General features: G+C 45.0%; 1 protein-coding gene across 1 annotated transcript in view; it reads right to left on the bottom strand.

Moving 5' to 3' along the window:
- Positions 1 to 14,519: 14,519 nt before the first annotated feature.
- COQ5 (coenzyme Q5, methyltransferase) overlaps positions 14,520 to 23,618 on the bottom strand; it is a 60,200-nt gene continuing 51,101 nt past the window's right edge. The window contains exons 6-7 of the mRNA XM_077294617.1: positions 15,376 to 15,487; positions 14,520 to 14,761 (exon numbers count right to left, since the gene is read on the bottom strand). Coding sequence (XP_077150732.1) covers positions 14,660 to 14,761; positions 15,376 to 15,487 — 214 coding nt within the window. The 3' untranslated portion in view covers positions 14,520 to 14,659. The remainder of the gene's footprint in view (positions 14,762 to 15,375; positions 15,488 to 23,618) is intronic.

Raw genomic sequence — 23,618 nt, 5'->3', positions numbered from 1 at the left:
CCACAGCATCCAACCCGCAGCGGCCAGATGTTACAGCACAGTGGATGGAATTTCAAGAAATCCCATGTCCACTATGCGTGAACTGGCACCTGCGGCTTTCCTGCGGAGACGGACATGCAGCGCGTCTTTCAAGACCGCAGCATGTCTATTTAACTTGTGGAGACGCTCAGTCTCTGCAAGATAAATATCACCTGTCCAATGTATAGGGCGCGGTGATTCCGCATGGTTCAATGAACACCTGCGTTCAAAAGCCAGCAGCGCTTTGGTCACAGCGGAGATGTGCTGCTGATTACTGACCGTGGGGACGTAGCCTAATAGCAGTTGCTGTTCTGTTACAGCATATGTAGGTTAATTATGTTAATGCTCCTACATAGGCTGGTGACTGTGTGGGTGTGTGTCTTTATTTAATATTAATGAGGGTATCTGGTTGAAGAGGTTGAACAAGGAAATTACATCACTTTTTTTTTTTTGTTAATATATCTTTATTTAGCTTACAAATTTGCATGAAATTCTGCACCAAAAACGCATCAAATCCGAACGGAATTTCCACTGTGTTTTCTGCCAAGAGATGCCGAAACCGTGTAGAAATTTCCACAAGCAAATCCACAAAGTGCGCAAATAGCCTTAGTCTGTTTCAGTAGGCTCCACTATCATAGGGCAGCCTGCTGACTTGACAGATGTCCAGAAGGCAGTCATTGACACACTACACAATGAGGGTAAGCCACAAAAGGTTATTGCTAAAGAGGCTGGCTGTTCAGAGTACTGTATCCAAGCATGTCACAGGTTCCTTCTCCGCTACCACACAATCAACAGAGCCAGCGAAGAGTGAACAATCCCAAGACCTTTATTTAGGCAAAAGTACGAAAGGTCCATATACGATCCACCACACAAAGGATACAAATATCCTTTTAATAAATAAAGCAAATAAGCAGAAGATTGATAGCATCAGAGACAGTTTTGGTCAACAATCCCCGGAGCCCTTCCTCCCGACTTCCCAGCCCTCCACCTCCAAAACCAACTTCTCCACCATTACAGAAGATCAACTCTCCACTCTACTCTCAAGATCGCATCTCACCACCTGTGCACTTGACCCGCTCCCATCCCACCTCTTCCCAAACCTCACCACAGTCTTCATCCCAACCCTAACCCATCTCTTCAACCTATCACTAACAACTGGTGTTTTCCCCTCAAGCTTTAAACATGCCTCCATCACACCTATCCTCAAAAAGCCCTCACTTCTCCCTTATGCCTCCAAACTACTGGAACAACACGTCTACCTTGAACTGTCCTCCCATCTCTCTTCTTGCTCCCTCTTTGACCGCTTACAATCTGGCTTCCGGTCACACCATTCCACTGAAACTGCCCTAACTAAGGTCACCAACAACCTCTTAACCACCAAGAGCAAGCGACACTACTCTGTCCTCCTCCTCCTCGACCTGTCGGCTGCCTTTGACACAGTGGACCATTCCCTATTATTACAGACCCTCTCATCCCTTGGCATCACAGACTTGGCCCTATCCTGGATCTCATCATACCTAACAGACCGGACATTCAGCGTCTCCCACTCACACACCACCTCCTCACCTCGCCCCCTATCTGTCGGAGTCCCGCAAGGTTCAGTCCTTGGGCCCCTGCTCTTCTCCATTTACACCTTTGGCCTGGGACAGCTCATAGAATCTCATGGCTTTCAGTATCACCTCTATGCTGATGACACACAGATCTACATCTCTGGACCAGATATCACCTCCCTACTAACCAGAATCCCTCAATGTCTGTCCACTATGTCATCCTTCTTCTCTGCTAGATTTCTGAAACTTAACATGGACAAAACAGAATTCATCATCTTTCCCCCATCTCACGCGACCCCCCCCAATGAACCTAACCATTACAGTAAATGGCTGCCCACTCTCCCCAGTCCCACAAGCTCGCTGCCTCGGGGTAATCCTTGATGCTGATCTCTCCTTCAAACCACATATCCAAGCCCTTTCCACTTCCTGCCGACTTCAACTCAAAAATATTTCACAAATCCGTTCATTCCTCAACCAAGAATCTGCAAAAACCCTAGTCCATGCCCTCATCATCTCTCGCCTTGACTACTGCAACCTCCTGCTCTGTGGCCTCCCCTCTAACACTCTCGCACCCCTCCAATCTATTCTAAACTCTGCTGCCCGACTAATCCACCTGTCCCCCCCGCTATTCCCCGGCCTCTCCCCTCTGTCAAGCCCTTCACTGGCTCTCCATTGCCCAGAGACTCCAGTACAAAACCCTAACCGTGACGTACAAAGCCATCCACAACCTGTCTCCTTCATATATCTGTGACCTCGTCTCCCGGTACTTACCTACACGCAACCTCCGATCCTCACAAGATCTCCTTCTCTACTCCCCTCTTATCTCCTCTTCTCACAATCGTATACAAGATTTCTCTCGCGTATCACCCCTACTCTGGAACCCTCTACCACAACACATCAGACTCTTGCCTACCATCGAAATCTTCAAAAAGAACCTGAAGACCCACCTCTTCCGACAAGCCTACAACCTGCAGTAACCAGCGATCGACCAAACCGCTGCATGACCAGCTCTATCCTCACCTACTGTATTCTCACCCATCCCTTGTAGATTGTGAGCCTTCGCGGACAGGGTCCTCACGCCTCCTGTACCAGTTATGACTTGTATTGTTTAAGATTATTGTACTTGTTTTTAGTATGTATACCCCTCCTCACATGTAAAGCGCCATGGAATAAATGGCGCTATAACAATAAATAATAATAATAAATATTCCAGAACACAAATGCAGTTCAGTTACAGGATAAACGTCCAACAATCCAGCACAGAGGATAACAGTCCATATTCCCTTCTTTCTCTCTCTGACGTGCTGTGTTCACTTCATAGTTCCAAACAAGACTGATCTGTGTCTCACCTCCCCATTCACAGGTTAGGGGGGGGGGGGGGGGGTCACAGGGGCTCATTGTTTCAACAAGCTAGGTCAACATGTCATATTAGCAAACAACATTATTCACTGACCCTGTGGAGAGACAACAACACAGAACTGTGGGGAGAACACCAGATGGCAAATAACAACTGAACACCATGAAAATAAGTAAAATAGAAATACACACAAAATGATACCCACATAGCATATCACACCATCACCTCTCCCCCCTCATAATAAGTGAGCACGCCATTAGGTCTACACAGACCACTGGCCTGCTCACTTTACTCCTCCACTTTGCTCCACTGTTTATAGTTCCTTGTACAGTGGCAGGGGTTGCAATAATCATAAGCACTTGTCCATAAATTCCCGGGTCCTGGCTTTATGGTCCTACCAGGCTTTTTGACTGGACTGGGCCGTTAGCCGATGTTCATTAGCCAAGGTAGCTAGCTGGGCGAGACAGTCTCTGAACTCTAGAACGTAGGGAATAATGGGTGTTACGGTATCTCCCTCCAATTGTTCTTTCAGAAGAAGGAGAGGCCCACGGACCTTCTGCTCCCACAAAATGACTATGCAACTCCCCAATGTCATTTCCAAGGAGGATATCTGCTGGAAGTCCTCCCATAACGCCAATCCAACACAGTTTTTCTCCAAAACCGAAATCCAAACGTACCAAAGCTCTGTATATATTTGCGGACACCCCCCACCAGTACAATGGGAATTCCCGGGCCCTGGTGAATTGCCTCGGGTCGAACCACACGGGGGTCAGCGATAGTCAGGAATGCCCCTGTGTCTCTAAATCCCGACACTTTGTATCTATCAATTAAGACATCCTGCAGGTGGCAATGCCGTTGCTGTGTATTTCTGATGGACAAAGGCCGGAGTCCGTATACTCCAGGAGTAGTATCTATGGTGCCGTGGTCAGTGGTCCACTCTGGTGGGGGTGGTGGTAGCTCTTCCTCAGGCGGGATGGAGTGCACAAGATGCACTGGACGAGGTGGGGCTGCGTGGGGCTCCCTCCGAATCCTTGAGGGACAGCCAGACTGCAAATGTCCAGGTTGCCCACACCCGTAACATCTCCTCTCTGTGATACCCCCAGGTCGTGGTCGGAACTGTTGGGGCCCAGGATTGTGAGCTGTGATTGTCACCGGCCTGCGGCTGGGTGGAGGGGCAGATATAATCGGAGGGGGACTGGGCGTGGTCGAAGGCCGTGGTTCATTGTCCAGAAGCCTCCTCCATTGCGGTCGGATAGTAAGGGCTTCATCGGCCAGGGCTGCAGCTCTATCCACGGTGTATGGCGTGCGCTCACAGACCCATTCCCGTACCTCTGCGGGGCACTTGGCAAGAAATTGTTCTATAAGGAACGCCTGTATAACATCTTCCACAGTAAAGGCATTTTCTGCTTCCAGCCATCTCCGACATGCCCGGGACATCTTATGTGCATACATCCTAAACGATCCCCCCGTAGTGCATGGGAGGTCTCGGTACTTGGTCCTATATGAATCTGGGGTGATAGCATGGTAATCCAGAATAGTCTGCTTTACAATGTTATAATCCCGGTTCTGCTGTGAGTCAATGGTTCGGTAAGCCTCCGCCAGGCTACCGTTCAGGAGTCCCACTAACAAACGCATCCAGCCAGAGTGGGGCACCTCCATCACAGCACACTGCTGCTCAAAGTCCTTGAAGAACCCCTCCACATCTCCGGAAGCCTCATCAAATGGCTTAAACTCTGTCCGGGTGATCCGTACAGGCTCCCGGATCGTTGGGTTTACATTTCACATTGTGTTACTCCCTCTTTCAAGCTCCATTGCTTCTTGTCTCCGCTGTGCCCGGCGGGCAGCCTCCTCCTTGTACTCCTGAGAGACGCCTGGGCCCAGAACCGCCATCTCTTCTTCGTACCACACCACCCACTGGCTCTTTGGGGTGGGGTCCTCTTCTCCAGTGCTCGTCCTTCAGAAATATGGGAGGAGGTGTCCGGGCTGGCACCCACCAGTAGGTCAATTAAGGCCTCTTTAGTCAGTCCCTGGTAGTTCAGGCCCAAGTCTCTGGCTCTCTCCTGTAAACTGGATACAGTCCAATTTCTGTACTCACTCTGTGTGTGGTTCTCCATTAGGTTACGCTCTGTTGATCCCACTGCTGCCACCAGTTGTCACAGGGTCCTACTCCGGTATCACACAATCAACAGAGCGAGAGATGAGTGAAAAGATCCAAGAATCTTTATTTAGGCAAAAACACGAAAGGTCCAGATATACGATCCACCACACAAAGGATAAAAAATAGTCCAGAACACAAATGCAGTTCAGTTACAGGATAAACGTCCAACAATCCAGCAGAGGATAACAGTCCATATTCCCTTCTTTCTCTCTCTGATGTGCTGTGTTCACTTCATAGTTCCAAACAAGACTGATCTGTGTCTCACCTCCCCATTCACAGGTTAGGGGGGTGGGTCACAGGGGCTCATTGTTTCAATAAGCTAGGTCAACATATCATTAGCATATTAGCAAACAACATTATTCACTGACCCTGTGGAGAGACAACAACACAGAACTGTGGGGAGAACACCAGATGGCAAATAACAACTCAACACCATGAAAATAAGTAAAATAGAAATACACACAAAATGATACCCACATAGCATATCACACCATCACAAAGCATATTAATGGAAAGTTGAGTGGAAGGAAAAAGTGTGGTAAAAAAGGTGCACAAGCAATATACAGGGTGGACCATTTATATGGATACACCTAAATAAAATGGGAATGGTTTGTGATATCAACTTCTTGTTTGTGGCACATTAGTTTCCCCCCTCCCATATACTAATGTGCCACAAACAGGAAATTGATATCACCAACCATTCCCATTTTATTTACCGTATTTTCCGGCGTATAAGATGACTTTTTAACCCCCTGAAAATCTTCTCAAAAGTCGGGGGTCGTCTTGTACGCTGGGTACGGCACGTGCAGAGAGCGGTCCTGGATGGTTCCCAGGGTCTGGAGGAGAGGAGACCCTTCCTCAGGCACTGGGACCCATATTCATGTAAAAAAAAGAATAAAAATAAAAAATAGGGATATACTTACCTTCCGATGGCCCCCGGAGTTCTCCCGGCTCTCAGCGGTGCACGCGGCGGCTTCCGTTCCCAAGGATGCATTGCGCGAAGGACCGGAGAGGACGTTGCCGCCACGCGACCACAACGTCATCTCCGGTCCTTCGTGCAATGCATCCTTGGGAACGGAAGCCACCGCGTGCACCGCTGATAGCCGGGAGAACTCCGAGGGCCATCGGAAGGTAAGTATATCTCTATTTTTTATTTTTATTCTTTTTTTTACATGAATATGGATCCCAGGGCCTGAAGGAGAGTCTCCTCTCCTCCAGACGCTGGGAACCATCCGGAGCCCGGCGTATATATAACGACCCCCGTCTTATACAGCGAGTATATCTCAAACTCTATTTTATATGGAAAAGTTGGGGGTCGTCTTATACGCCCAGTCATCTTATACGCAGGAAAATATGGTAGGTGTATCCATATACATGGCCAACCCTGTATATAGATTACCGTATTTTCCGGCGTACAAGACGACTTTTTAACCCCTGAAAATCTTCTTAAAAGTCGGGGGTCGTCTTGTACGCCGGGAATCGCCTTGTACGCCGGGTGTATATGGTGGGGGGGGGGGGGGGGGGAGTGATCCTGATGACGACGAGGGGGCGTCTCACAGAAAAGTGAGTATCCCCCATTACCTTATCATAGCGCTGCAGCGTGGGGTCTCTGTGCTGGGAGCGGCGGCGGCTGCTGTGCTGTGTGCTGTGCTGTGGCGGCTCCTCTTCTGCAGTGTGGGGCCTCTGGTGCTGTGGGGCGGTGGCGGCGGCGGCGTATCTTCATGCAGTCGGGGCTCCTCCGGCATCTCAGCCTGGAAGCCCCGCCGGCAACTCCATCGGTACAATGCGCTGGCCTCCGGGAAAATGGCCGCTGCTTAGATTCAGATCTCGTTGAGATCTGAATCTGAGCATGCGCAGCCCCCAGCGGCCGGGCCACCGCATCGCACCTATTGAGCTGCCTCCGGGAAAATGGCCACTGCTCAGATTCAGATCTCGTCTCCCGAGATCTCGGGACGAGATCTGAATCTGAGCAGCGGCCATTTTCCCGGAGGCCACCTGACCGCATTGTACCCATGGAGTTGCCGGCGGGGCTTCCAGTCTTTGAGATGCCGGAGGAGCCCCGACTGTATGAAGATACGCCGCCGCCACCGCCCCACAGCACCAGAGGCCCCACACTGCAGAAGAGGAGCCGCCACAGCACAGCACAGCAGCCGCCGCTCCCAGCACAGAGACCCCACGCTGCAGCGCTATGATAAGGTAATGGGGGATACTCACTTTCCTGTGAGACGCCCCCTCGTCCTCATCAGGATCACTCCCCCCCCCCCCCAAAAGGCACATACTCACCGGCCCTATAAGACGACATAGGGTGTATAAGAAGACCCCCGACTTTTAAGAAGATTTTATTTTTTAACTGGTAAAGTTGGGGGGTCGTCTTATACGCCCAGTCGTCTTATACGCCGGAAAATACGGTACTCTGTTTGCAATGACTCTATATATGAGTGAGTGTTTCACTTTTTCTATTGAAGAACTGAAATAAATTAACTTTTTGATGATATTCTAAGTTGTGAGAAGCACCTGTATTCCCCATCACTTTACAATGCCAGCTAAAACATGACCATTTGAATTTTGGGCTTCACCTGCCACCAGCACCACATCCACCGCCATGTCATTATGCGGCCCTCGCTTGACATTTTCAGAGTGCGAGCAGGTGCCGTGAATCCTGAGTTTTGTGAGCTCCACAGTTCATTTTGGCCACTGAATCCCAATGGAGCCACTGTCATAGCAGGTGTGTGCCTTTCCAAATCAAGTCCTATCAGTTTAATTAAACACAGCTCGACTCCAATGAAGGAGTAGAACCATCTCAAGGAGGATCACAAGGAAATGGACAGCATGTGACTTAAATATGAGTGTCTGAGCAAATGGTCTGAATCAGAGGCGTAGCTAGGGTTTTGGCTCAGGGAGGGTGAAGCTTCTGAGTGGGCCCCTAACCAGGTAAACCTTGATTACAACTCGGGGATGCGCCCTAATAGTGGAGAACTTCAGCAGATGACCGCGCTATTACTGAAGATAATCTCTATATAAAGACCAATATGGATATTACCGCCATATGGTCAGTGGTAGATACCAGTCCTACAGAACATAGATCACAGCACAGTTACACATGACTTACCGCTGACGTTCTTTATGATGGAGTCGTTACTTTTCCCGTCTTTTCCATCTGGCCCAGACCGACATGACAACTTCTTCCAGCCAGGACTCGGCTGCAGAGAATACAACAAAGACACGTTTCACTTCTCATATTCCAGCCCAATCACCATCTATTCCCAACCTGCACAAACTCCTCATCCTGCCGATACCCCAATACTGAGCCGCTGCTGCTGTATATGTCCCTGTTACTGCCCCTGATACCCCAATACTGAGCCGTTGCTGCCGTATGTGTCCCTATTACTGCCCCTGATACCCCAATACTGAGCTGCTGCTGCCATATTTATCATACAGCACCTGATACCCCAATACTGAGCCGCTGCTGCCATATGTGTCCCTATTACTGCCCCTGCTGTGTGGTTCTGTGTCCCCCTAAATTCTAAGGCACCCCTCTATAATATAGCAATGCCAGGTGCAAGTGCCCTAGAAAACAGTGCCCATATTTTGCCCCCTAGAAAGTAATATTGTCCTGTGTGCCCCTTTGATAGTCACAGTAACCTGAGTTCCCCTATAACAATAAGTGCCCACTTTCCATTTAATAATGTCCTGAGTCTGCCCCCCTTTACAGCTCCCCTATACACAGTATGATGCTCTCTTATACACAGTATACTGACCCCTTAGTAGCCTCCAAACTGTTTGATGGCTCCAACTGTAATCCCCACACTGTATGATGCCCCTCTGGATAGCCTCCATATAGTATAATGCACCAGATAGTCCTCAATATAGTATAATGCACTCCCCATAGGCCTACTCTATATTGTATAATGCACCCCCCATAGGCAGACTCTATAGCACAAGGCAGCACCCCATAGGCAGACTCTATAGTATAAGGCAGCATTCCATAGGCAGACCCTGTAGTATAAGGTAGCACCCCGCAGGCAGACCCTGTAGTATAAAGCAGCACCCCTATAGGTAGACCCTGTAGTATAAGACAGCACCCCTATAGGCAGACCCTGTAGTATAAGACAGCACCCCCATAGGCAGACCCTGTACTATAAGGCAGCACCTCCATAAGCAGACCCTGTAGTATAAGGCAGACCCCCCCATACGCAGACCCTGTAGTATTAGGCAGAGCCCCCATTGTCAGACCCTGTAGTATAATGCAGACCCCCCAAAGGCAGACCCTGTAGTATAAGGCAGACCCCCTCATAGGCAGACCCTGTAGCATTAAGCAGACCCCCCCATAGGCAGACCCTGTAGCATTAGGCAGACCCCCCCATAGGCAGACCCTGTAGCATTAAGCAGATTCTGTAGTATAAGGCAGCACCCGTTAAAAAAATAAATACTCACCTTTCTTCTTCCTGGTTCCTGCGCTGCTCTGAGCTCCCACTTGTCTCCTGACAGCGGGCACCGGGCAGTGACTCATCGCGCCCTCTGTCAGCATCGCCGACGTCAGACGCTGACAGGGGGATGATGGGGGAAGGAATGCAGCGCTCCGTCCCTCATCATTGCGGTCAGCTGTATCGGCTAAATGCCGCTACAGCTGACCCTGTGATGACAGGCGGGGGGCCTACTGCTGGCACCGGGCCCCCCCGCCTGCTCAGGGGCCCCATAGCGGCAGAGCAGGGAGATCCCGGTGGGCCCCCTCTGAGCACCGAGCCCGGGGGGCCCGCACCCTCTGCCCCACCGGAAGCTACGCTACTGGTCTGAATACTTATGACCATGTGATATTTCAGTTTTTCTTTTTTTAATAAATGAATTTGCAAAAATTACTACATTTCTGTTGTTTTTTCCAGTCTAGATGTGGTTCAGAGCGTACATTAATGAGGAAAAAAAAATAACTTTTTGAATTTACCAAATGGCTGCATTGAAACAAAGAGTGAAAAATTTAAAGGGGTATGAATACTTTCCATACCCACTGTAAATCTGAGTGACGTGATTCAGATGAAACCCCCTGAGGGATCCATTCATTATAATGAGGCAGCAGAGTTACTCTGGACTCCGTCTGTCCTCTGTTCAACGGTGTCCTTTTCAGAAATGCACAAAACTGTGGCAGACGGCACCTTTATGGAATCCTAAAAAGATGGACACTGCCGGATCCCAGGTCAGACGGCGTCCACAGTGCCTCCATCTGTCTCATTATAGGGAATTTCCGCCCTTGCGTAAATGCTCAACGCTGAGTGCAGGATAAATGTGCGCTGAGCCTTACTGCGATCTTTGGGAGACAGAATTAACAAATCCACAGAAGGAGGAGAATTGGTTTTATTTTGTTTTTACGCCGTTCCTCGTGCAGTATAAGTGATTAGGCGACTTTATTACTTTTTTATATTTCCGCTGATGGAACTGTATGGCAGTTTGTTTTTGTAGGACTAAATTACGTTTTCATCTGTACCATGTTTACTTATATTTTTTTTATCGCGTTTTCTTCCACTTTTTGTTCAGTGGTATGATGATAAAGCATTGTTTTTTTTACTTTATTTTTTTTATTCTGTTTATTAAATTTAATATAACAGTACATTTAAGCAAATCATATAGCAATACCAATGCCCAAGTACCCTAACCCTCCCCAACCAAACCCTACCCTTCTCTGCATGCAACTAATATTTGAGTTGTACTATGGAATTGGTGTATGACCACCTATTCACTGCATTAGGTACCATTGGGCATTCTCAAATTGAGCTCGTTGTTTTTCTTTAATCCCTAAAGGAAAAGATGGAATAAAGAGAGACCATGTATTTAAAAATTTCCCGGACAATCTTTCCTTACTGGTCAACGCATCCAGCCAATCCATTTTAAAAAGGAACATAATCTTAGTGTGTATAAGGGATTGTGGTGGTATAGTCGGGCTCAACCAGTGGTGCAATATGCTTTTCCTAGTGGCCGAGGCCCATATCGTGAGAGTAGTTTTATTATGTTTAGGTAATTTACATTGAGTTTCTTCCAAAATATTAAAGATAGCCCACTGTGGTGTGAGTGAAAAGGTAATCCCACACATCTTCTGTAGCTCCGCATGTATGATACCCCACAACTCCTGTATTTTTTAACAACTCCACAAATGATGGTATATATCAGTGTTTCGTGTTTTACATTTAGAGCATGAATAAAGAGTTGAAAGAGACATTTTAGATTGGATATATGGGGTAATATAGGCCCTGTGTAATATCAATAGAGCCATGTCCGTATAGCTACTATACACCAAGATCTTTCTCTGTGCTGCAGTGGCATCAAGGAAGTCACCCGTCTCAAAGCCTGGAATGTCCTTTGACCATTTCGCTGATAAGGTATCCCTCCCCTCCCATGACCACTTTTTTCGTAGTAAAGAGTAAGGCTGTGTGCACACGTAGCATATTTTTCGCTTTTTTTTTCGCGGTTTTTCGCTATAAAACCGCAAAAAAAACGCTTACATTAAGCATCCTATGTAATAGAATGCATTCCGCATTTTTTGTGCACATGCTGCATTTTTTTCCTGAGCGGAATCGCATTCCAGAAAAAAACGCAGCATGTTCATTAAAATTGCGGAATCGCGGCGATTCTGCACCCATAGGAGTGCATTGATCTGCTTACTTCCCGCACGGGGCTGTGTACACCATGCGGGAAGCAAGCAGATCATGTGCGGTTGGTACCCAGAGTGGAGGAGAGGAGACTCTCCTCCACGGACTGGGCACCATATAATCGGTAAAAAATAAAGAATAAAATAAAAAATAGATCTATACTCACACTCTGATGGCCCCCGAAGTGTTCCCGCCTCTCCGGTGCATGATCTCTCTTCCGTTCCTATAGATGATGTGGTTCAGGACCTGTGATGACGTCACTGTCTTGTGATTGGTCGCGTGACCGCTCATGTGACTCACGCGACCAATCACAAGACAGTGACGTCATCGCAGGCCCTTCACTGCACTCCAGCTATAGGAATGGACGCCGCTGAGGTCTGCAGGTGAGTATAACCATGTTTTTTATTTATTTATTTTTTTTTAAACATTCGATCTTTTACTATAGATGCGGCATAGGCTGCATCTATAGTAAAAAGTTGGTCACACTTGTCAAACACTATGTTTGACAAGTGTGACCAGTCAGTCAGTTTTCCAAGCGATGCTACAGATCGCTTGGAAAACTCTAGCATTCTGCAAGCTAATTATGCTTGCAAAACGCTAGTTTTCTGTGGGTATATGCATGCTAATTCTGCATGCGATATACCCGCGGCAGGAGGCGCAGAATTGCCGCGGAAATTTCCGCGGCAATTCTGCAACGTGTGAACTTAGCCTAAATGCTACTTGTGGATGCTGACTGTAATCTTGCATTCCTGAGAAAACCATCCATACTGTTCCTCCCATCTCCAACACCTCCACTTGACAAGCATTTTTGTACAAAACTACGCGCCTGAAGGAAGAGAAAAGCATTATTAGTAAACAGCGGAAAGCGTGATGCTATATCAAAAGAGAGCACAGAAAATCTAAAGTCAATTAAATCTATTGCTTATGTGCATCCCTGATCTGCGAGAAGTCTATAAAACGACGGTGGAATGCCTTTTAAGAAGCCATGATTACCTATAAATGGTTGGAATGGGGATAGTCTGGTATGTAGTTTGCAAAGCCTTCTACATCGCCTCCAAGTCAATATTGTTTGCCACATTGTCGGGTGTTCCTGAACCGCAGCCGGACGTTCCTCACCGCCCAAATGCAATATAGCCGACAGTGAGATATGTGAACATAGTTGTTGTTCTAGGCTTATATTAGCGAAATGAGACACTCCCCGTATCCAGTCTATGGCGTACCTAAAATTATCTGCCAAGTTATACCTGCCTATATCTGGGAAGTTAATTCCACCCTCTGCCCTTGATGCCTGCAATTTTAATAGTACTATGCGTGTCCTGCCCATATCACCCCAGATAAATTTCCGAAAAGCTGTGTTTAACAGTTTGAGATCTGCTTGGGATAGTAGTAAAGGAAGAGTCTGAAAAGCGTACATCAATTTAGGAAACGCTATCATTTTAATCAGGTTTGACTTATTTGTTTTTTATTTTTTTTTTTCATGTTGTTCACTAAAGGGGTTAACTAGGGAGAGAGTTTTATAGGTCGGGTCGTTCCGGACGTGGCAATACCAAAATGTGTACTTTTGTTTATGTATTTTTTTCATACAAGTTATTTTTATAAAAATATTTTTACAATTATTGAATTTTTTTTTTAAACTTTTTTACTTTGTTCACTATGGGACTATCATGTTTTGCAGGCTGATCGCTTATATAGCATGGGGGTGCAGCAGCATCCCTATGCTATGCAAACTGTCAGCTCTGCACTGACAGAGAAAGTTGTTGATCATGCAATGTGCATGATCAAGCAATTTTCCTATAGCTCTGGTGACACAATGTCGTCTTGACAACATCAAGTCACCATGCTACTATCGTGTTTGATCGTAGCATTTAAGGGGTTAAAGTGCCGGAAGCGGCGAGGGCCCGCTCCTGGCATTTAGTGTCGGGTGTCAGCTGTCAGAATCAGCTGACACCTGGCTGCCAATGTGCGTGCACGATCGCGATGCAGTAATAATACGTCCCGCATCAATAAGGCCCAGGGCGCGTGGACGTGTTATTACTGCAAATGTCAGAAAGGGTTTAAAAGAAGTGATCAGTCCATTATTCAGGCGTCTTCTGCTCAGAAGCCGTTCACAAAAATTGGCCGGAAAGCTTCAGGATAAACAATGTTGCATTTTCCTGAAGCAAAACTTGGCGGGTATGCTGGCATCTAAAAGACGCATGCACTAACCTTACTGTTCCCATTCAAATACATGTCAGACTCTAATACACTAACTGAATCTGGAACAACATTTTCATGACTGGGGATGTTTGGGACTTTGATGCTTGGAAGATAGAATCCAGAAAGTGGACACTAAGAGGTAAAATCAAAAAGGCACATTGTTTTTAACTTTAGTTTCCACGTATTTTTTTTTTTCATAGACATAATTTTTTTTCCATTTCACCTTTTTTTTCTTTCATTTAAGAATAATTTTTTATAACGGGGGAGCAAATTATCTGTGTGTTCTCTGCTGCCTCCATATGCAATAACCGGAATCTGTTAACAGTCCACTAACTCATGGCAATCTGTTTATAGAGACATGCAGACAAGATGTGTATTGCAGCTTATAAGCATTTTTTATTATTTTAGAACGCCATTAATTTCAGGATTCTGTACATGTGTAGAGAGTGTAAATACATATGATACAAGTAAGTACAATAAACCAACAACTAACCATGACCCATTCATATAAGATGGCTGGGAAATGGTGAATGATCAATGCAGAATGGATTGGTTTTCACCACCTCATAGGACTATTTTTTTTCTCTTCATTTATTACAGAAACATTTAAAGCAGTAAACCTTTTAATAAAAAAATAATTTACATAATACATTTTTTTCAGAAACAAATTGTTTCCTCTCAGTCTTAACACATTGTGCCAATAATAGTTGCATTACATTATTACAGTATCTGTATCAAAACCGAATCATAATTTAAAACCTGAGTGCACCGCCACAACACCAGATGTCAAGTTGTGATAGGTGACCGGGAAAAAGCCTGCATCTTCAATCATTTCTTTAAACTCCTCCTAAAATGAAAGAGATTGAATCTTTGTTAGTTCTGACACTCTAAATCAGTCACCAGGGTTATACTGTCTCATTACAGGACAATATAACAATAGAGACACCTGATTCTAGCATAGGATGCCATGCTGTAGTTTCCATAAAATCACCCGTTATTAGGTGCAGCGTCAGCAAATCCACAGGATGAGTGAGAAATGTATGATCACTGGAAGAGAATGGGGATTCCAAGCTTTGGTTCCAGGGCAGTTTCAATAGAGAGGTGACCAAAGGGGCTGAATTCAATAGGGCAGCACTGTATTCTGCGTTCTCCCTTTAGTCTCAGATTATTAATGCACATGTGTAATCGCAGAGCCATTCAAACACCTACGGAACTGGTGCTCGGAAGCCCCATTCCAGTGATCGTGGGGGGTGCTGTAGTTACATACGAGAAAGCCCCGTGAGGTTCTCTCTTTTTTATCTTCAGGGCAGTTCCTTTAAAATTTACGTCCCAAGGCTAGTTTCTCCTGGGCTGTAGATTAGGGGCAAGGTGGTCAAGATATGTGACTACATTTACGCCTGTTAGCAATGCATGCTGTCTAAGGGAAGAGATGTATGGATTGACATCTGTTTTATGACTTACCTGAGGAGGAAAGCGTCGGATGCTCTCCACTAGGTATTGGTAAGACTTCCAGTCTCCAGCAATGACCTCCCCAAGAACTGGGATAACCTGGAAACTATACAAGTCATACAGACTGCCAAGAAAAAGAGAATATATTGAATGTATTACTTTGTGTATAATCAGGTCCCATATGCACACTTAGCTAAATTGTATTTCTCCTAAAATAAGAACTCATCAAAAATCAGCTTTTGGAAGCTAATGATTTTAGAAAAAAAAAAAAATCATTTCACAAGATGAACAGCCACAAAAAAAGTATCGTTTACTGCAGGTGCCAGGTATGAAGTGTGAACCCTAAATGTGTACCATAAAAAAAAATAAAAAAAATATATATATATATATAGAAATGGAGTCTTTGTATATGGTATCATATATGAAAGTAAACTGGTTGTGTAAACAGTGTACAACTTAAAGAAAAGGACTGTAGGAAATGCCCGCACTAGTAAGCACGTTCTCAATGTGCCAAGGTGTCGTCCAGCTATAGGTTGTTTACTGGGGAACGGACGTAAAATTGTTTAAGACTTAGCAAAACATAGACAAATACTTGAAATGTACAAAACAAGAAATCAAATGCTGTCACTGACGTTTAGTCTGGTGGGGGACTGCAGTGTCTTTGTAAAACTGTGGCAGTAGTCACATTCGCTGCCAATCTGTGGGTGTTGGCAACAAAAAAAAAGGTTCTGAGCATTTGTAGTAGGTGGCATGTGTCCTGGACTGGAGCACTCTGTATCTGTGTGTGCCTCCAGAATATGTGTTGTGAGTGATGGCTTGTGCTTGAAAGGGAGAATCTGTTCAATAAACAGTGTTTAATAACGGATACAATAATTCCAGCGTTAAAGGACTGTTCCAACAACAAAGTTATATTTAATACTTAATGTCTATTTAATATAAAAAAAACAAAACTTTTCTAATATATCATTAGAAAAATACCAGTGATTTAATATATCCAACTATTTAGAATCACTCATGCATAAACTATATAAAAAGGAGAACCAATAGTTTGCTAAATATAATCATTTATTACTTCAAAAGATTTAATACATAATAAAATTGGATAATATACATCAAATACATATCAGGTGAACTACCCAAGTGAGTACAACTGACCGAAAGTCCACAGAGGGTAACCAAATATACCCAAACAGGCTAATACATAAGTGTGGTAGGTGGTAACAGCTTAGTGTGATTTTTCTCAAAGTAAACTGTGACACTACAGCTAAATGCTCATTCTCTAAACCGTCCACCTTACTCCCATGCCTATATTTGGTATACCAGCCTGTTTACGTGTAGAAAATAACGGTAATAATTACCCATTCGTTGGTATCCAACTCCTGTGAGGACCCCGATCACCCCAACGCGCGTTTCGCGTGCTTGTAACAGCCTCGCTTCCTCAGGGGGCGTGGCTACATCTCAATCCCAGTGCCTTTTAATACTAAACCATTCCGGTCATGTGGTTCTGCAACAACCTATCCCTACCTATACAAAGTGCGCATGCGCTAATCTAAGCGCCCTGTAACCATAGAAACTCAGAGTTAACCCCCGTTACTGTGCAGAAAGTAATTGCAGTACTTGTGTTTATGTATAATAAAATCCGCGCCATACTGTCATAATAATCCATGACGCATGACCGCCGTGAATATATACTTATAAAATGTGTCTCTCCGATGTTCCACCAGCGTTGATCTTACATATTCCTGCTGCGTCTATCCACATAGTGTGGTCCCGCCCACCAGGTCACATGACCTGCACTAGTCTTGTTCTTTATGCTCCGTCTGTCCACACAGTGCAGCTCCGCCCACCAGGTCACATGAGCGGGCCGGCGCCAGGCCAACATCACGCCCCTAGAAGGACGGAGACTGCACAGTGTAGAGAGAACAGTCGCAGGTAAACATGCTGACAAAGTGCTTGTTAGTGCTTATACATAAACAAAAAGTGCTAAGTGCCAATTATCACATATCACAATGGTAACCAAATGTAACAGGTTACCCTCCAGAAGATAACAGCAACAGCTGTGGACTTTCGGTCAGTTGTACTCACTTGGGTAGTTCACCTAATATGTATTTGATGTATACTTTTCTAATATAGTTTTAATAAAAAAATTCCCTAATGTTTCCTCTCTTCTCCATAGAAGCTATATTATCCATTCCACTACGGTGTTCTTCTTTATACTGAAGATAGTTCTTAGAGTGGTTGTCTTGGGGTTCAAGTCTGCATTCACTCTGTATAAATGGTAGAGACGTGTGCACTACTGGTGAAGGTGCAAAGGTAGGTTCCCACACCTTACAGTAAACTAAAGAAAAACCTTGCACTCAACTTATGCTCTGAGACGAGCGGAGGATTCCGCGTCCATATGCGGCACCTCACCCCTTCTTCTAACGTAAGTGGATCTTATTCCCTGTCAGCCTACATTTCAGACGCTGCTATTTTGTGTGCCTAGAGACTCTATCTGTCTCTCCACTTTACTCCTCACGCAGTACGTTACTGATGAAGGTCCGGTGTGTTGGACCGAAACGTTTAAGTACTACATTAAATTTTCCTAAGAGCATAAGTTGAGTGCAAGGTTTTTCTTTAGTTTGCATTCACTCTGTGACTTTAGGCCTCAGAGTTCTTACAACACGCATGATTCTCTGCTACCGGTAGTGGGTGGGTGAATGGCTGCAAATATGTGATTTGCACACTTCCGGCCACATTCTGACTAGACGTGTTCTGCATCTCCCAAGTTGCTTGTATTGAGTGGGGTTGGGTACATCTAGTCGGCACGTAGCCGCATGTATGCAAATGATATACTTTCGGTCACATGCCCGCTGCTGGCACTGGAGAATACAGACAGCACATACTGTAAGTATTTACAAGTTTTCAATCACAGAGTGATTGAAGACTTGAACCTCAAGCCTGGACAACCCTTTTAACTACTTCTGGACAGCCCATAGACTAAACTTCTGGGAAGTCTACACATTACCCCACAATGCAGTCTAAGCATTTTACACAAGGTCGTGCAGCTGTGAGGCTGGAGAGCTGGCTGTCAGACACAGCCAGACTTCTCACAAAGAAGACAAACAAGGTTTATTACCACGTTTACCTTCTCAATTTCTTCATACAGGCACTAAACCAACGCTTGTATATATAAACTAGAAGCAGCCGCACTGCCCTTGCTTCCCCAGGATCCAGTGAACATGTGAGCTGGTTTTCGGTATCGAGCAGCAGCTGCCAGTTCCTCGGAGACACAGTCAGGTCTGCTATGCATGCAAGAGGCTGAAAATCTCATGTAATGAGGCTAATATATAAATGATTGGCTCCAAATTTATTCTGCAGCAGGTCAATGACCCCAAACACTCAGCCAATGTTATTAAAGTGGCTATCCACTACTGGACAAGCCCAGCTTAATCAATTCCAGGACCTCAATTTAAAAAAATAAATAATAAAAAAAAAAAAAATGCATATATTTACCTCATGCAGTGGCACCGTTCTTGTGATGTTGATACCGCCATTTTGTGTACAAGCCACAGCCAATGAGCAGGCACACATCAACTGCGGCCTTTACTTTTCCGTCAGAGAGGATGTCCTTATCGGCAGCTTGTAAATTACACATCACGTGACTCTCTAGAAAAGGCGTTTACTCACCCCATGTATAGTCGCAACTCTAGCTCATCTCCAGGGTGAATATATGTTGTTTTTACTAGAGATCCTAAATTGATTAAGCTGGGATATTCCAGTAGTGGACATCCCCTTTAAGAACTATCTTCAGTGTAAATAAGATCAGAGTCCTGGAAGTGACCGTATGGCCCCCGCAGAGCACTGATCTCAACATCGAGTCTGCCTGGGATTATATACAGACATAGAAAGAATTTGTGTAAAGCCTCATTCAGAAGTCCTAATTTAAACACATGGTATCGGTGTCAGTGTGTCATAGGTGCATGGTCCTTGTGTCCATTTTTACCATCAGTGTGTCATCCGTGATAAATTACAACACAAAGCTTCAAGCCTTTGCAAGTCTACAAATGGACAGCACATGAGAGCTATACGTTTGCTGCAAGTGTTTCCATCCTCTTCATACCAGGAAGGGTGTTCTAATCAGTCAATGTTTACGTACAAGACAGAACTGCACTCGATTTTTTTTGCATGAAGCCAGACAATTGACAGATCGACTTTAGTAAATGAGTATATCCAAGGAAAATCTTATCCACGGCCTCCCAGCGAGCCAAAGGTCACTCACAGAATTCCCTATTAGTACGAAGGGATCGGAATCAGGAAACGCATCTCCGTTTCATCACATTCTATAAGAATCAGTGGAATGAGACAAGGGGCGTTCTGGGGAAACACTCGGATATACTGAGGATAGATTCCCACACGAGGGAGATCGCCCCTTACTTACAGCCAAAAAAGCCCCTAATCTGGGTGACCATCTGACAAAAAAGCCATTTATTGAGACCTACCTATAAACTACAACGGGCGACTATACTTAAAGTCCCAACAGAGGAAGGAGCCCTTAACATTTGCCAATACATACCTCCTACCATAGACACCTTTATCAATCCTCTGGATGCTTAACGATATGCATTACAATCTTTCATTAACTGCAAAACCAAAAATGTTATTTATGCCTCATCTGTTCATGTAACAAGGTCTATGTTGGCCAAACCTCACAGGAACTCAGAAGGCAGATCCAGAAGCCCATTTCCACAATTCATCTGGCGATCACGGACGAATGAAAAGGGAAAAGCTGAACTACAGTGCCTTCGCATTATCGTTAAGGTAAGCCTGGCTTCCAAAAATCTATGTAGTAACATTCGAGGCGGAAACCTCTGTAGACAGTTATTACAGACAGAGTCAAAATGGATTTTGACTTTGAAGTTAACCTCACCTGAAGGACTCAATGAGGATTCACTATATACAGGTTTTCTGGGCTAAAACAATTCTTACAGACCCCTATGGATGGTCCACCATCCAAGCATATGCAAGATTATATAAAAAAGGGAGTATCATGTTGAATAAAGATAAGATGTAAGACTAGTCCTTCCAAAGAAGTTTGATGCTGTATGCTGATCATCCAGCCAGAAAGATTGCCCCTTGAGAAGAAGTTGGAACTGAAGAAATACCAGATAATATTTTCAAAAATCATGTTGCTGTTTAGATTGTGATAATTGGACCAGCTGGCTTGCGCTATCTATATAATCATTTACGTTGCAACATAAAAAAATAAAACATCAGTTGAGTACCAACTAAATTATTTCATTATCATTAAAACCTTTTCATGATGCTATATTGGGTGATTTTAACAGTGTGACTTTGCTTCTTGTTAAGGTACCTTCACACGAAGCGACGCTGCAGCGATAGCGACAACGATGTCGATCGCTGCAGCGTCGCTGTTTGGTCGCTGGAGAGCTGTCACACAGACCGCTCTCCAGCGATCAACTATGCCGAGGTCCCCTGGTAACCAGGGTAAACATCGGGTAACTAAGCGCAGGGCCGCGCTTAGTAACCCGATGTTTACCCTGGTTACCAGCGTAAAATCTAAAAAAAACAAACAGCACATACTTACATTCACGTCCCCCTGCGTCCACTTCCTGACTGACTGAGCGCCGTACAGTGAGAGCAGAGCGGTGACGTCACCGCTGTGCTGCTTTCACTTTCACTTTGCGGCGCTGAGTCAGAGGAGGAAGCAGACTGCAGGGGACGCAATGTGAGTATGTGCTGTTTGTTTTTTTTACATTTTACGCTAGTAACCAGGGTAAACATCGGGTAACTAAGCGCGGCCCTGCGCTTAGTAACCCGATGTTTACCCTGGTTACCAGTGTAAAATATCGCTGGTATCGTTGCTTTTGCTTTCAAACACAACGATACACAGCGATCGGACGACCAAATAAAGTTCTGGACTTTATTCAGCGACCAGCGACATCACAGCAGGATCCTGATCGCTGCTGCGTGTCAAACGAAACGATATCGCTAGCGAGGACGCTGCAACGTCACGGATCGCTAGCGATATCGTTATAATGTCGTTTCGTGTGAAGGTACCTTTAGAAGGGTTTCCACCTTTCCTGGTCTGCACATCTTATGCAGTCAGGATTTGATGCATATAGGTGATCTTCACAGATAAAGGGTGCTAGAGATTACATGCACCCTGTGTGTGCCAATTTACATAAGCACCTCTCATATCAGTGAGAGACGCACGTTCGCTGATAGAAGCCTATTGGATCTGTGTATCGCGTCCATGCTGATGGATATTCTGTTGGATCTGTGTATCGCGTCCATGCTGATGGATATTCTATTGGATCTGTGTATCGCGTCCATGCTGATGGATATTCTATTGGATCTGTGTATCGCGTCCATGGTGATGGATATTCTATTGGATCTGTGTATCGCGTCCATGGTGATGGATATTCTATTGGATCTGTGTATCGCGTCCATGGTGATGGATATTCTATTGGATCTGTGTATCGCGTCCATGGTGATGGATATTCTATTGGATCTGTGTATCGCGTCCATGGTGATGGATATTCTATTGGATCTGTGTATCGCGTCCATGGCGATGGATATTCTATTGGATCTGTGTATCGCGTCCATGGCGATGGATATTCTATTGGATCTGTGTATCGAGTCCATGGTGATGGATATTCTATTGGATCTGTGTATCGCGTCCATGGCGATGGATATTCTACTGGATCTGTGTATCGCGTCCATGGTGATGGATATTCTATTGGATCTGTGTATCACGTCTATGGTGATAGATATTCTATTGGATCTTTGTATCTCGTGCATGGTGATGGATATTCTATAGGATCTGTGTATCACGTCCATGGTGATGGATATTCCCATGGCCGTGACACTTATTTACCCAAGCGCCTCACATACTAATGCGAGACATGCTCTTGTTGCCAGGAGCTTACCGGGACTAAATCGCGTCCCTAATAAAGGACATTCCCGTGGCAGTGACATCACTTTCGGGTGCGGGACACATGCGCAGGCGTCCAGCATGGTGCACAATGTTTTTACTCTGGTCAGTGAGCATACTCATCTGCTGAACATCTGCCTCCTCCTCCCGAATACTTTGACAACCACTGGTAATTCATTACCCTAATTACTATTGTACATATAATTTGTATGCAACTCTCTTCCTCAAAGGGAACCCGTCACCAGGATTGTGCACAGAAACGTACAGACACTGTCAGGTTGGCGCCGTTATACTGATTAATATGATACCTTGATTGATGAAATCCGTCTTATAGTTGGTTAAGGTTTATTTTCAGTAAATGAGATTCTCGTGCTCTGAGGCGGCCTGTGAGGGGTTTTTGTGTGGTGCTCTGCTTACATATTCATACTTATGGCTTATGACAGTAACCTGCCCCTTATTTTACATAGTGCATATAATATGGTTTAAAAAAAAAAAAATCACATTCTTTAGGAAGGCGTCGGTGGCTGCGCTGTAGCATGATAGGTGGATAATATGCCTGTTTGCATTTAGTTATATACCGTAGTTTTGTTTGGAAAAAAAAAATCATTTTGGTAGGGGAAAAAAAAATTGGGCTCCATCAAGACGGTGCTGGCGGTGCCTGCGCAGTAGCATCCATCGGAACAATTCCACTGTGTAGGTGCCATCTAATTTTTTTTTTCTCTTTAGCAAAATGGCACCGGCACCTGCTCAGTAGCATCTATCGGATCGCGTTCCGTAAGATGCTACTGCGCAGGTGCTGCCGCCGCCATTTTGGTAAAGAAGAAAAAAAAAAAGGTTCCATCAAAATGATGTTGGCGGCATCTGCGCAGTAGCATCTATTGGAACGATTAGACAACTAGAAAAAAAAAGGAGTGCATGCTGAGAAATGGGGATCACCAAATGTGAAGCAAAAAAATGTGGATATAACGAAACCTGGGTAATGCATCAGTAAATCTGTGGGTGTAACATACCAAGCTAGAAAATTTAATAAACTAACAAGGTCAAGCAGCCTGTAGAAATAACGACCCATATCATAGCATCAAGTCAATGACAATAATAAAGCTTGAGACACATAAGTATAAACTGTATAAGTGCATGTAACATAGAAAAATAATTTTGCTGGGTCAGATTGCCAAATTAAATGAAAGCAGATGCATACCAAATAACGCAACATTTTTTTTCTACACCATTTTTTGTATCTGTGGGAACTGATTGGAAATCAAACCTGCACACCCCACGCGTATCGCCACGGACATCTGTGGTTTCTTCAGGGGAGGCG

This window comes from Ranitomeya variabilis, chromosome 1, assembly GCF_051348905.1.
Source record: "Ranitomeya variabilis isolate aRanVar5 chromosome 1, aRanVar5.hap1, whole genome shotgun sequence".
Taxonomy (NCBI): domain Eukaryota; kingdom Metazoa; phylum Chordata; class Amphibia; order Anura; family Dendrobatidae; genus Ranitomeya; species Ranitomeya variabilis.
This window is presented reverse-complemented; position numbering and strand designations above follow the sequence as displayed.